General features: G+C 38.1%; 2 protein-coding genes and 1 long non-coding RNA gene across 4 annotated transcripts in view; 2 read left to right on the forward strand and 1 right to left on the reverse strand.

Moving 5' to 3' along the window:
• The window catches only part of LOC146449527 (uncharacterized), a 178,005-nt gene that overhangs the window by 51,687 nt on the left and 113,181 nt on the right, over positions 1-13,137 (forward strand). The gene's annotated exons all lie outside the window — the stretch shown is intronic.
• LOC146449533 (uncharacterized) lies at positions 1,649-2,686 on the reverse strand (the record flags this gene model as incomplete). The annotated part of the gene is made up of 1 exon (XM_085101894.1): positions 1,649-2,686. A coding segment is annotated over one exon (597 nt), but the record flags the coding sequence as incomplete, so codon positions are not given.
• Positions 7,025-12,424, forward strand: LOC146449534 (uncharacterized). The gene is made up of 6 exons (XM_085101896.1): positions 7,025-7,359; positions 8,168-8,323; positions 8,409-8,525; positions 9,659-9,781; positions 10,908-11,036; positions 11,734-12,424. The coding sequence occupies exons 1-6, from the start codon at positions 7,047-7,049 to the stop codon at positions 12,093-12,095; spliced, it is 1,200 nt and encodes a 399-aa protein (XP_084958022.1). The 5' UTR covers positions 7,025-7,046; the 3' UTR covers positions 12,096-12,424.

Here is a 13,137-nt window from a genome sequence, read left to right on the forward strand (position 1 = left end):
AGATTAATCGCCGGTAGAACTAAATTAACCTAACCTAACATAGCATAACATAACATAACATAACATAACATAACATAACATAACATAACATAACATAACATAACATAACATAACATAACATAACATAACATAACGTAACGTAACGTAACGTAATGTAACGTAACGTAACGTAACGTAACATAACATAATAAGCTTTATTTACACGACCCTAAAAACATACAGTATTGCTAAAGGCGAACAACTTTTAAATTTCCCAAATTACATTTGCAGAAATTGATAATGACTTTTCACGCAAGTCAAGGCAGGGAGTAATGAGGTTGATAAGAAGTTTAAGGATTTCTGAGTTGATAATTGTTTAATATTTAGTGAGTCTCTCTTTTATTATGAAATTCCTCTTGAATTCATCCGTAAGAGCTGAGTAATTCTTACAGAAGAAAACAAAAGGATTTTCATCTTCAGTCTAAATGTAATAAGAAATGTACTTGCGTACAAGTAGCACGCACTTCAAATCGTTCTGTTCCGGATTGTTCGCAGGATATTCTCTGACACGTCGCCTTTTAGGTTAATTTTGTTTTCACCTGGGGTGGGGTGGGGGCGATGCCTAGAGCCCGGAACTTTAGCTGCAAGCCTGAAGTCCAAGCGATTCTTTACGTAAACCTGGACAAACAAAAAACAAAAACGAAAAAAATCAAAAAGCCGACTGTGGTTCCTTGGAGGGATGCGCCAGAGGTCCCGATCCCGGCCCAGGTGAGTAATCCCTTCTTGGACCCTAGTTACCGTTCGAAAGCCGATTAACGCTAATCCCTGATTAAAAATTAACAGACGTTTTCATCTCGCTTATTTTAAATGTTTTCAAGAGCTTATTTTAAGCTAATAGTAAAGAAAAGTCTAAGTCAAAACCAAGGGATAAAATCTTTTGGTAGAATCTTTATTGATTAGTCATTAAACTTGAATCAAGGTTCACGTTAACCCAGGATTAGCTTAATCGGGTTTGAACAACTGGGTCCTGGTTACTTATCCCTTCTGGGCCTTGGTTCATCTGACGGGATGGTCCTTAAAGAATGGCACTGGGATTCCCGTTCGCGCCTTTTATTTCTTTTGGCCTTATGCAAACTTGTGTTATATCAATACTTTTGGTTGTCTTTATTTTCGCTTTGTTCTGTTTTAACAGCCATAAAGTATTGCTTTTAGTATGAATCAAATTTTCATATTACATTACTTTGCTTATAATCCGCACTGTAAATAAGACACTCCAAGTAATCACGGTATATCATATCCTTAAAGTAGCTTATATTATTTAGTAGCACCACTTGCTTTTACACAAAGAATTAAAAGCGATTGCACAAGCCTTTGTCTGACTGTTTCTTTACTTATTTAGAGAAGGGAAAGGTATCTTCTCCAGAAATATTTATGGAAAATAACCTCTCTAAAATTCAGTGCTATCTCTTCCTTCTGGTTTTTCACCCGGTATTCTTCATTTCAATGTAGCCTAATAGTTTCTTCCTGTCTCAATGTATACATTTAATATTGCTTACTTTTCATAAGTTCAATAAATGAGCCACATTCTATAATAATAATCATCATTATCATAATAATAATAATAATAATAATAATAATAATAATAATAATAATAATAATAATAATAATAATAATAATAATAATAAGAATAATAATAATCATCATCATCATCATCATCATCTTATTTATCGCACAAGGTGCTGGTGAAACTGTCCAAACGTCTACAAATTTAATGTTTTTGGCCGTGCTGTAAAGTAATTTACTTTTGTTCCAACTTTTGCGTCTAATAGCAGAACTCGGGAATAATTCGAAGCCTTAAGCACACATCACACCATTTAAAATAGCTGTCAAGTGATTGGGCAATCTTTACTTTTAAGAAGAACAAAATAACTAATTTGAACTACTGCTCAACACTTCTTTGAAAATGGTCGGCTTTTTGGATTTCTTCCTTGCACTTAAAATTATGTTTAAAAAAATCAACAGAATCAAAGGTCAAAACAGCATAACACGATTTATGGGTTCTCCTCTGGGAGTCATAAAGCTGAACATTTTTGTATTTCTTCAGCTCGTTTTAGAGCATTTCAATGTCAGCTACTCTTGTTCGTGAAATTCCGCTGTCTTGTCTTCCATTCCCTTCTGTTGTTTTTTCCTGTACATATGGCTGTGTTCTGTCCCCAGTTGATCGTGGATATCGCTCCGCCATCGCCTCATGTGCGTCACTAACCAACTGAAACGCGTCTGCCTCTTCGTATTCGCGCCAGGTTGTGTCGACAAATGTCAGCTCGACTTTTTGCTTGCCTTCTTGTTGAACTTTTTCCTTAAACGCTGTCACGGCCGCCTGCGCTTGAATTAGCTCGTAATCTTCCAAAGACGGAAACGCCTCGTCAAATTTATTCACCGCGATGAGATTTTGATAGGTGTTCTTGAGAATGTCGGAGGGGTTTTTCTTGTTCATGGTCGCAAAGTACATGTCTGCTCTCCTTTTTCCTTGTCCCTGCGCGAGTTTCTCTATGTTTGCTTTGAATGCCTTAACTGCAGCTTCTGCCTCGAGTTTCTGATACTGATAAGGACTTGGCAACGAGCCGATTTCTCGCTGAAAGCAGCATCGCTGGACAGACACAGCAACAAAGGCCAAAATCAACGCCCCGCCGAGCAAAAGCAGTGCAAATGTTATCAGGTTTTATTTTTTCCACTGTTTTTTTCTCTTTCTCCTAAATATCGCTATTAGTGTACCATTCAAATGGCATTTTAAGGTGGCTCCATAGGGTTTTAAGCTCGCGCGCGCACCTGATGATTTGATGATGCGAGCGTTAGTATAACGTGCGCCCGCTAGCTGACGCAAGCTCAAACAAAAAACAGCGAACAAGTACAGCTCAAATTACAGTCCTGGGGTAGAAAACCAAAAGCATTTCAAAGAAAACTGTCTCTGTCATAGTTTTATAAACCGAGGTATCATTGTTTGTGTCCTCAAGGACAACCGAGGTTGCAAATTTTATCCAATTCGCTCACGAAAACAGGTCCATTGCTGTAAAGTTCACGCATGCCAAAATAGCGATCTTGGCAAATTCCTATTCTAAGACGTCATTATGGTCTGTGAAAATGTAAACTTCCTTGTGGAATTTCTCGCGTTTCCTTCGGTGAAATTTTCTTAAAACTGGCACAGAGATTTCAAATAATTTGCTCTAGTTAGGGCTCAATTTTTACAAATATTTATAAGACAAGTTTTTACGCAGTGGCAAAAACCACAAATTTGCAAAAAGCAAAGAATTTGCCTTTGTAACCCCTGTCTTGTTTGCTCTTAAAAGGTTTTCCTGGTCAGGATTTATCCGCTGTGAGAGTTTTAGAAGATTTCACCGAAGGAAATTGAAAAAAATTAAAATCAAACCCTAATACACTCTGACAAACGCCTGTGTTAGAGTAGTTTTAACTCCTGACTCAAAGAAATTATTTTACCAGCGAGGGTTCGAGGACACAGTTTTGTTCTTGATAATTACATTTTGAGTGATTTCAATGAATTGAGAGAAAGAAATCTGGAGAAAACTGGCTTTCGATGTGAAACACAGCGCGCGTCATATATTATAATTAAGTGAAAATCGTATGGAGCCACCTTAAATTTTTGTCTTGTAGTTTATACCTTATAGTTTACACGACCCCACACTGAGTATTTTTATGCTTTCTATCGGATCGTGTTTAATTAGAGGAGGTGTTGTTGTGATTTTATCGTCTAAAACTTGGTAAGGTGCTTCTGAGATTGCATAACTGAGCTCGATTCAGAAGTGTATTAAACCAAGAACTAATTAACAAATCGACGGCAGTTTTCTATGGTGTATACTCTTTTAGCATACCTCAGTGACCGACTATCGCGTAACGCGCAATCTGATTGGCTACACCGGTGCCGTCTATTTAACAATTATTCCACTCGCGCGCGTTGGATATGAGATGATAGATAGCCAACGAGGCGCGTAGCGCCGAGTTGGCTATAATCATCTCATATCCAACAAGCAGTGCAATATAATATGTACCATAAAATGACGTCAAAAAATGTTTAAAACTCAGGTGGGACCACGAGCCGCAGGCGAGTGGTTTCACTGCCAAGTTTTGGACATTTTATGGCGTCATTTTATGGTCTATAAGAGTATAGACCATAGAAAACTGCCGTCGATTTGTTTTTTACAATAACATGGAAAAAGTACGAGCGGAATTGGCTATTTTTTCGTTGAGAAAGCACGCGCGTTACATCTGACGTCAGTTTTATTGTCTGTACTTTTATAGACAATAGCTACAAGCCAATCAGTGCGCGGAAATTTTGACAGCTATTGTAAAAGAACTTATCGCTTTTTAAACGAGTACAGTACGTAATCAACGAATAAATTACAAGTAACGAGCCTCACTGGTTCCTGATCAGTTGAAAAGAAACTTAAAATAATTCGTAAAAATGATGATAATGAATGAGAATTAGGTTGAACAGGAAAATATTTTAAAAGGTTTTCTTAATATTGACAAGACAGTTAAAAAACAACTTGGGTATGAAAGAGTCAAGGCTAAGCATAGTTTGGCGGTCAAGCAAGATGGCCACGAAATCTCGAGCTTGGGAGAAACATCACTAATATTAAGCTTATGTTTGTTACTTTCCTTCTTCTTTACTTTTAATTTGCTACGTTAAATGTGCTTAAGTTATGAGTTCTAGAGCAAAGGGCAAAAAAGGCGAAGAGCAGGATTTTGAAACATTTGTACAGTCTCAATATTAAGGTTGACTTAGTATAATTATTTTGCTCTTATCACCCTCGTTAATAGTTTTTTGCCTTTGTCTATGTATGTGTGTTTATGTTTTATAATGTTAATGTTTTGTAATGTCTATGTATGCGTGTTTATGTTTTATAATGTCTATGTTTTGTAATGTCTATGTATGTGTGTTTATGTTTTATAACGTATAATGTACACTCCACATACAAAAAGCGATAATTTACCCGCATCCTTGTATGTTGAAAGCTAAGTATTAGTGAAACTGTTTGTTACCCTTTCTCCGTTATATTTACGATATACTATTTTTTCTAATGTATTATGTGGAGATGAATAAAGATAATAATATTGACACAGGTGTTTCGTGCCAACTAAAAGCTAGCGAAGTGTTGCAGCTGCCTTTAAAGGCTTAACTGGCGTTAAGGTAATTGCTCCACAATGATGACAATTGTTTATTGAAGTTTGAGTTAACTTCGAGATGTGTAGCAATTTAGTCTTTGAATAAGTAATGTAACACCAATTACAGTTTGCTTTTGTTTTGACTTATTTTTAAACCTGATTCTGATAATTCGTGAATCGTGTGCAGTGCTCGCTGCTTCTGTAACGGACAAAAACTAAAAACCGTTATGACTTAGCATACGCGCGCTACTGCGCGTGATAGGCGCCGGCGGTTTTTCCCTAATAGGCCTTATCACGGTTTTCGATGCCATTTTGACGAATAGGCAAACAGCTTGAAATAACAGTGTTTGTATGGTAATCCGATGTTAAATAATTTTCATTAAACATTAAACATTGCTTTTCTTTGCTTCTGAAAAATTCATGAATTGCATGGAAACTTTTGGCACTAGGAAAAGGATTTTAAGAAAAAAAATTGGAGGGATGTAGCTGTGCCAGAAAGTGTCCAGTCGTGTTTTGAACTTTCCATACATTTGTCTGTATAGCGAACCAGCCGTGAACAGCTACTAAAAATAGTTCGCAGGAAAAAATACAGGGAAATGTATGGAAAGTTCAAAACACAACTGGACGCTTTCTGGCACAGCTACATTCCTGCCAAAAGTTGCCAATTCATGAATTTTTCAGTTGTCCATCGCTGTTGTAATTTGACGGACTGATTACTTAGTATTTAGTTTTTTTAAGAGGGTAATTCGAAAGCATGTCGCTGTATTCTTCACTTATGAACACAAGTACAGAAATGAGAAATTTAAAGGTAAGCATTCATTGTCATTTCAATTTTACCCAAAAAACAAAATTAATAACTGATTACTTGTAATTTAGTTTTTTTTTTGGAGGGCATTAGAGAGTGTCTCTTTATTCTCCACTGATGAACATACTGAAATGAAAAATTTAAAGGTAATCATCTATTGTCATTGTAATTTTAGTACACAGAATACAAAATTAATCACTCAGTGCAACCTTCTTCAAGTTGTAGTTACGATTCAATAGATAGACTCTTCCGATTACGGCCGGCTTGTTCTTCAAACTTTAGAAAAAGAATGGAGTTCTTAAACAGGCAAGTTTAAAACTTTCTCCTTAATTTATAAACTGCCTGAACACTACCAATTATGATGGTGTACCCCAGCCCAGCGTATCGACTTAAAACCTGATGATGCTTTTTTCAGCTGTTTGCTCAGGCAAATGTAATCAGAATGTGTTCTCACCCGCACGGTTTACAGTAGTGTAGTTAAAATCTTTGGTTGAGTTGTTTAAACTAAATTAGCGTAAATCAAGATAGGTTGTGCAAGTATATCATAAGAGCTCAACGGATTACGTCAAGTTTGTGTACCTAGCTTAATTCCATGGTCTTACGCGCACTCGAATAAAAGAAAAAAAACCGACGGATTGAAATAATGTAGGCAACATCAGGATTGGTCAATCAGAGTTTTCTTCCCTCTGAGACTACTTTGTCAACGACTTATTGTGTTTAAAAGGGATTGTACCCGCTTCTGTGTGGTTGAGCTGTCTTATGGCGGCCTATGATTAAAACACTGGAAGGTCAGAAAATCCTCCAAGTATTTTCTGGAAAAACAAGACATTCACGCAAACCCTATTGTGCAGCAACTACCTCACTACATCAAATTTTAATGGCTTACAAGTGATACAAATCCCATATTTCAATGTTTTCATTATTTTTTTTCAGTTTAACTTATTTTAGACTCAGGATTAATCGAAATTTTAGCCAATAGCTTCATAGCTGCCACGAAAGTGCCTTTGATCGTTCATCCAGTTTTCATAAAAATAAACACGTCTATCTCCTATTTAGGCAACGCAAGTGAGCTGATGTGAGGCAAATGGCCGGGCAGGAGATACTGGCTCTGTTCTTTCTGTTCCAGATGATTCACAGTCTAGCCGCTCAGCAATGTGGTATCAACAGTTATTCTGTTGATCAGATGATGCTCAAAGGACACACCTACAAGGAATTCAAAGCGCGCCCAGGCTCTCTCGAATGTAGACACGCGTGCAACTCTGACGTCAGATGTCAAAGCTACAATTACGTCATGGTCGAACACATATGCGAGATGAATAACAGAACAAGAGAGGCCAGGCCAGATGATTTTGTCAAGAACAGCGACAGATATTACGTCACGAAGGTTCCCAAAAGAGGTATCAGTACCATTTCCCTATAGGAGTACAACAACCTTCATATAAAAACCAGGATTGTTCCAAGTTACATGTTTGGTTTCTACTGATAAATTAGCTATTTAGGCTGTTTGAGTAGGGTCTGATTTTGAAGGATGGGAAAACCGCGAGCAACTGACCAAGACTAACTAATACAATATGCGTATGGCCCCTAAACTTTGTTTCTGTGTTAAAAAGGCATAATATATGCCTTTTGAGAATGATGTATTATTCAGAAAGTGACACAGGCATACTCGGAAAAAAATCCTGAGTGCTCCTGTCAGAAGTCGCCGCACCTAAGACCTTCCGATTACTAGTTCGGATGCTCTACCACTGAGCTACAGGAGACTCGTGGGAGCTAAGGCCATTAAACAAGGTTCATGGGACAAACTTCCTGTGTACTGCCAGGATTGGAATGTCATGTGTGGCACATGCGAATGGAATAAATGTGATGGAATATTTACTTAACATAGTAAACAAACGAAGACCCTATCCTTAAAAATTTCCAGTACAATTTTGAGGCACCAGAATCAATCCACTAAGCTCTCTGATGTGCGGTTTTTAATGAAGCTGACGGCAAATAAAAAGCGAGAAAAAGTATAAATTGTTTCCTTGTTTTCTGGAAAACGCAGACTTTCCAAATAAGGTTGTAACGATATATTGCGTCACATACCTTGAACAGGGAACCAATCAGATTTGAAAACTGTAATTATTTAGTGGCATGTTTATTTAACATGCTTGGAATCTGTTGGCTTCATTTTTCCAGTGGAATATTATGATGTTTCGTTCCCAGTGCCCCTAGGTTCCATTTCCGAGCTGCCTGCTGATTCGTGTGAAGAGATCAAGGCGAGTGAAGGAGAACAAGCGGTCAGCGGTAACTACTGGCTGGATCCTCTAAGATCCGGGACCTCCATTCTCGTTGACTGTATCTTCCAATTTGGAGCAGCAAGTAGGTTGTCTTGAAAAGTTATTATTAACATTTAGATTGCTGACTAAAGATGACAAGTTTAACCTATGCTTTAATTTTTTTTTAGTCACCGACTTTTGCATCAAACATGACTGTGCAAATAATGCAACATGTGTGAATGATCGCGTGGGTTACAAATGTGTATGCAATTCAACGGGATGGACTGGAATTCACTGTAACCAAGGTGAAATGATGTTGTAATAAATACGCTTCCACAAATGTACTAAACAACACAGCTAAGGACTATTATTTATAGGGGAGTCTTATGGGGGAGTAAAGGCGTATGGGGTGGGGGGGGGGGGTGGAATTTTCCCTATCACTCCCCCTCGGAATTACACCCTCCCATCCCATTTCAGTTAATTTTTCGAGAACCAACGACCCATTGAACTCGTTCTATTTTTTTTGCCACCTCCTCCCCTATTGTTTTTGTATTCTCTCCCCTCTCAAATGCCACCAGCCCACCCCCCCCCCCCCCCCATAAGAAGTAAACAGTGGTCCTTTACCCGTTTTGTTATTTCGTTAAACTGGACCGACATGCTGGAAAGAGGCGGGTTCTGAATGGAAACGGATTCCTAAAATGGACTACTTAAAGCCGATTTTTCTGGTTAGTTCTTTCCAAAATTGTACACAAGTGTAGTGAATAAACTGAATACTCCTTGAGTGTTTGGACACTTGAAAGAATTTCTGAGAAGGTAGCATGGGATAAAAGTATGTGTTTGCACTCGGACTTAGGTCTTAGTAAAGACAGCTCATACATACATACTTTATTTATTCCAGTAGCAGACTATATATACAAATAAAACTAAGAAGAAAAGTACTTCTAGAAAAGGAGGTTTGGAGGTTAGCCCTATGCGAAAACTCCCTCAAATAAAAGAAAAACAAAAATAAGTATACATAAATCGAGATCTTTAGAGTCAAATATTTAAATACATTTTGAGCTTAGATTTAAAATGCTGAAAGCTATCAGCTTCCACTATATCACCAGGTAGTTCATTCCATAGTTTGACAGTTCTAACGAAAAAAGAATGTTTATAACAATTGAGTCGTGCTGGTTTGACATAGAGCTTGTATTGATGATTTGCCCTTGTAGACCGAGTTGTGGCGAAATCAAAAAAGTCTTCAAATTTTAAATGATAAAATCCAAAAACTAAACGAAACCGTGATGTCAATAAATACTATTCTCTGGGCAAATACAGAACCATTATAATTCATAAATTAAACCTATACTATTACTGAACTTATTTGTTCTCTTTATACTGAGAAAAGTAACAAAAAAAACCCTCACTCTCGTTCACTAACATCTTTTCATCGCCGTAGATATTGACGAATGCGAGAAAGACCTTCATAACTGCCACAGCAATGCTATGTGCGTTAATTTACAAGGGTCCTTCCAATGCTTTTGTAAACCAGGATTTTCTGGAGATGGAGAAAGTTGCGAAGGTGTGTAACTGGTAACAGATACACAGCTATAACCATAGTATTGCAATTAAACGTGTTCAAAAATTGATCCACACATGTCAGACGTGCGCGGACATGTGAGTGATGAAGAGGAATGCCAGAAAAAGCAGCAGCTCAGAGTTGAGCTCTTAAGTAAAACCCTTATCTTTAACGACCTTTTATCACTTTCTACGTTGAACTGCGGTTAAGTGTAGGAGCATTCCGTTAATTCAGCTACTTATTTGGCTGCATGAGAATAACTCACTACTACCAGGAGCCCATGAGCTCCTGCTACTACCATTTTTTATATCTGATTTATCTTTTCATTTCATCAATGCGTTAGTCAATCGAGACAATACCCAAGTTGTCGCCCTCACAGGCACTTCTCTTCTACAATCAATTGGAAAATGTGGGCTAGGGACAAAGGGAGCTTGCGAACGAATGGCGTCTTTTCAAACCCGACCCATCTTTCCTCGCGCCCGCTCGTTTTTTCAAGAGAAAGCGAGGGACTGGAGACGAGGCTCCAGCTCAAGTAAACCGGCCGTCAGATGTAAAGCGGCCTTCACACGACAAATTTTTGTTGGCCAACTCTTGCGTTCACACGTCAAATTGCAACATACGCCAACTCGCAACATGGCGTCCGCGGTGCAATGGCACACACGGAGAGTTGCCGCTTCAGGCTTGCTTTTATCATGTTTTTCGTTAAAGAAACAACAAAAAGCGATGGAGAAACAGAAAGGTCTGGGTAAAACCATACATAGCAATAAATCCTTCTCTTGGCGTGTACAATACGCTCGTGCAAGAGCTTCGCGCGGAGAATGAAGCCGCGTTCAAAAACGTTTGGCGGATTTTGTGAGTGTCGGGCAAATCACGTGATAAGTAATCGAATTTTGATTGGTTAAAATTCAGCAACACATGTATGTTTATCGTTCACACGTCAAATGCGAGTTGGCCAACACGAAAAAAAGTCGGCGAGAATAGAGACAAGTTTTATTTGTCGCCAACAGTCGGCCAACATGTTGTTGTGTCGTTCACACACGCCAACGTGAGTTGGCCAACTCAAGTTGGCCAACAAAAATTTGTCGTGTGAAGGCCGCTTAAGGGACAGTTTTTTTCTCATTTTCTTCAGATATTAACGAGTGCGGAACAGGACTCCACTGCTGTCATAGCAATGCTAATTGTACGAATACTGTAGGCTCATACAACTGTGCTTGTATGCCAGGTTACGTTGGAGACGGAGAGAACTGCCAGCTAGAAGGCAAGTCAGTCAAGTCTATAACTGATAAAGAGAGGAGATAGTGAAGTTTTATCTCACTGATTCATGGCAGAAGAAATATGTTCTCTGCATCTCGAACATGGGACAAAAAACTCACAAAAACGTAAACAACGTGGCAGCGTGGTCGAGTGGCTAGGGCGCCGGACTTGAAATCCGGAGGTCCAGAGTTCAAGTCCCGCTCTGACCGCTAGCTGGAGTTGTTTCTCGGTAGCCCCGAGCTCAACTCCTCGGACGCGCTTGTAAATAGCCAGCTGGTCTGCCTCCTGCCAGCTAGGATTTTTTAACCGTGTTATTTTTAATTTACATTATTTCTTTACGAGGTTTAATGCTCGGCCCCACTAGCACTTGTGCTATAAACACTGCCGAGGGTCAATAAAGGATATTATTATTATTATTATTATTATTATTATTATTATTATTATTATTATTATTATTATTATTACAAAAAAAAAAGCTTAATCCCCGAAAGGAATCAAAGTAATGAGCCATAATGGAGGTAAAAATGGTTTAACCAAGAGAAACAAAACGTTGCTTCTCATAACTTACTTAGAGTTAACGTTTAATTCTGTATTTTAATTGGCTTTGGAATAAAAGAAAAACGGAAGAGGAGGAGGAGGAACAGCTCTTTTTATTCTTACTTAAGCCACTACTTACTAAAATTGACTGTTTTTTGTGTTAGGCTGTGTACATTACAAGAATTTGACAAATGAGAAGAGAAGAGCCACGAACGGCTTTGGTTATTTATGCGACGACAAACTTGTACCCAGCTGGTTTCGTTTTCAGGAAAAAGGAGGTGGAAAAATGCCTACTTATTGCGTAGACCATAAAACCTGTGGTACTTCAAGACCAGGCTGGCTGAAGAACGGTCACCCTACAGTAGACGAAGGCAAAGTTACAAAGAAAGTCTGTTTTAGAACGGGAGATTCATGCTGCGGTTTAACTCGGTATATTAAGGTAATAAACTGTGGCTCATACTATGTGTATTACCTGAATGGCATACCAAGCGTATGTCCAGAAGCATACTGCACGGTCCAAGCCTAACTCATGAATTAAAATCTGACTACAGTAACTTACTCGAAAGACAGGAACTACAAACCTGTGGGCCCAGTTGTTCGAAGCCCGATTAAGCTAATACTGGATTAATGTGAACTTTGATTCGAGTTTAATAACTAATCAATAAAGATTCTTCCAAAAGAATTTTTGCCCTCAGTTTTGACTTAGACTTTTCTTTACCTTTAGCTTGAAATTAGGCTTTGAAATGACTTTAAAAGAGCGAGATGAAAACCTCGATTAACTTTTAATCGTAGATTAGCGTTAATCGGCTTTCGAACAACCCGCTCACAGGCGCACGCAAAATATGGCTTTTTCTGCTAAATTTCAACAAGAAAATTAACGATAGTAAAACAGCATGACGTTTCGACGACTTCATATCGTCATTGTCAAATGAGTAAAAATGAGTAAATATGCCTTTCCGTTATTTCCATTTTTACTCATTTGACAATGATGATATGAAGTCGTCGAAACGTCATGCTGTTTTACTATCGTTAATTTTCTAGTGGAAATGTTTCTCTAAATCGTTTTTCTGCTACATACTTGTTTAATCAGTACTAATTCGTTAAGAGGAACTGATATTTTCACCCTACCTAAAGTATTTACTACTACCAATGGTCTTAATTCTTTTAGTTATTTGGCAGCCAAATCCTGGAACGCACTTCAGTCCTAATCTCTACCACACTACCACTGATTTCAACTCCTTCCGCCGGCTAATTTGTCTAGTAATAATAATATTGCATAAATCTTAAATAACTGTATTTTATTCATTTTGTATTACTTGGTAGCTCGAAGAAATTAGCAGTCATGCTACACTGTAAATTCGAGAATAAATAAAGTATATATTTGTATGAAGGTACTTAGTGTGTACATGGAGGAAGATCTTAGAACTAGGAAGATCCAAGAAGGTGGATCATCCTAGCGCCATATGTTTTCTCTATTCAGTTTACCTGAAAAAAGTTGTACTTGGCCCTAGCGCTAGGATCTTCCTAGCTGAGAGATATGAAGATCCTAACACTAGGAAGATCCTAGC

The sequence above is a fragment of the Pavona decussata genome, unplaced genomic scaffold (assembly GCF_977016875.1).
Source record: "Pavona decussata unplaced genomic scaffold, jaPavDecu1.1 SCAFFOLD_602, whole genome shotgun sequence".
Classification (NCBI taxonomy): Eukaryota; Metazoa; Cnidaria; class Anthozoa; order Scleractinia; family Agariciidae; genus Pavona; species Pavona decussata.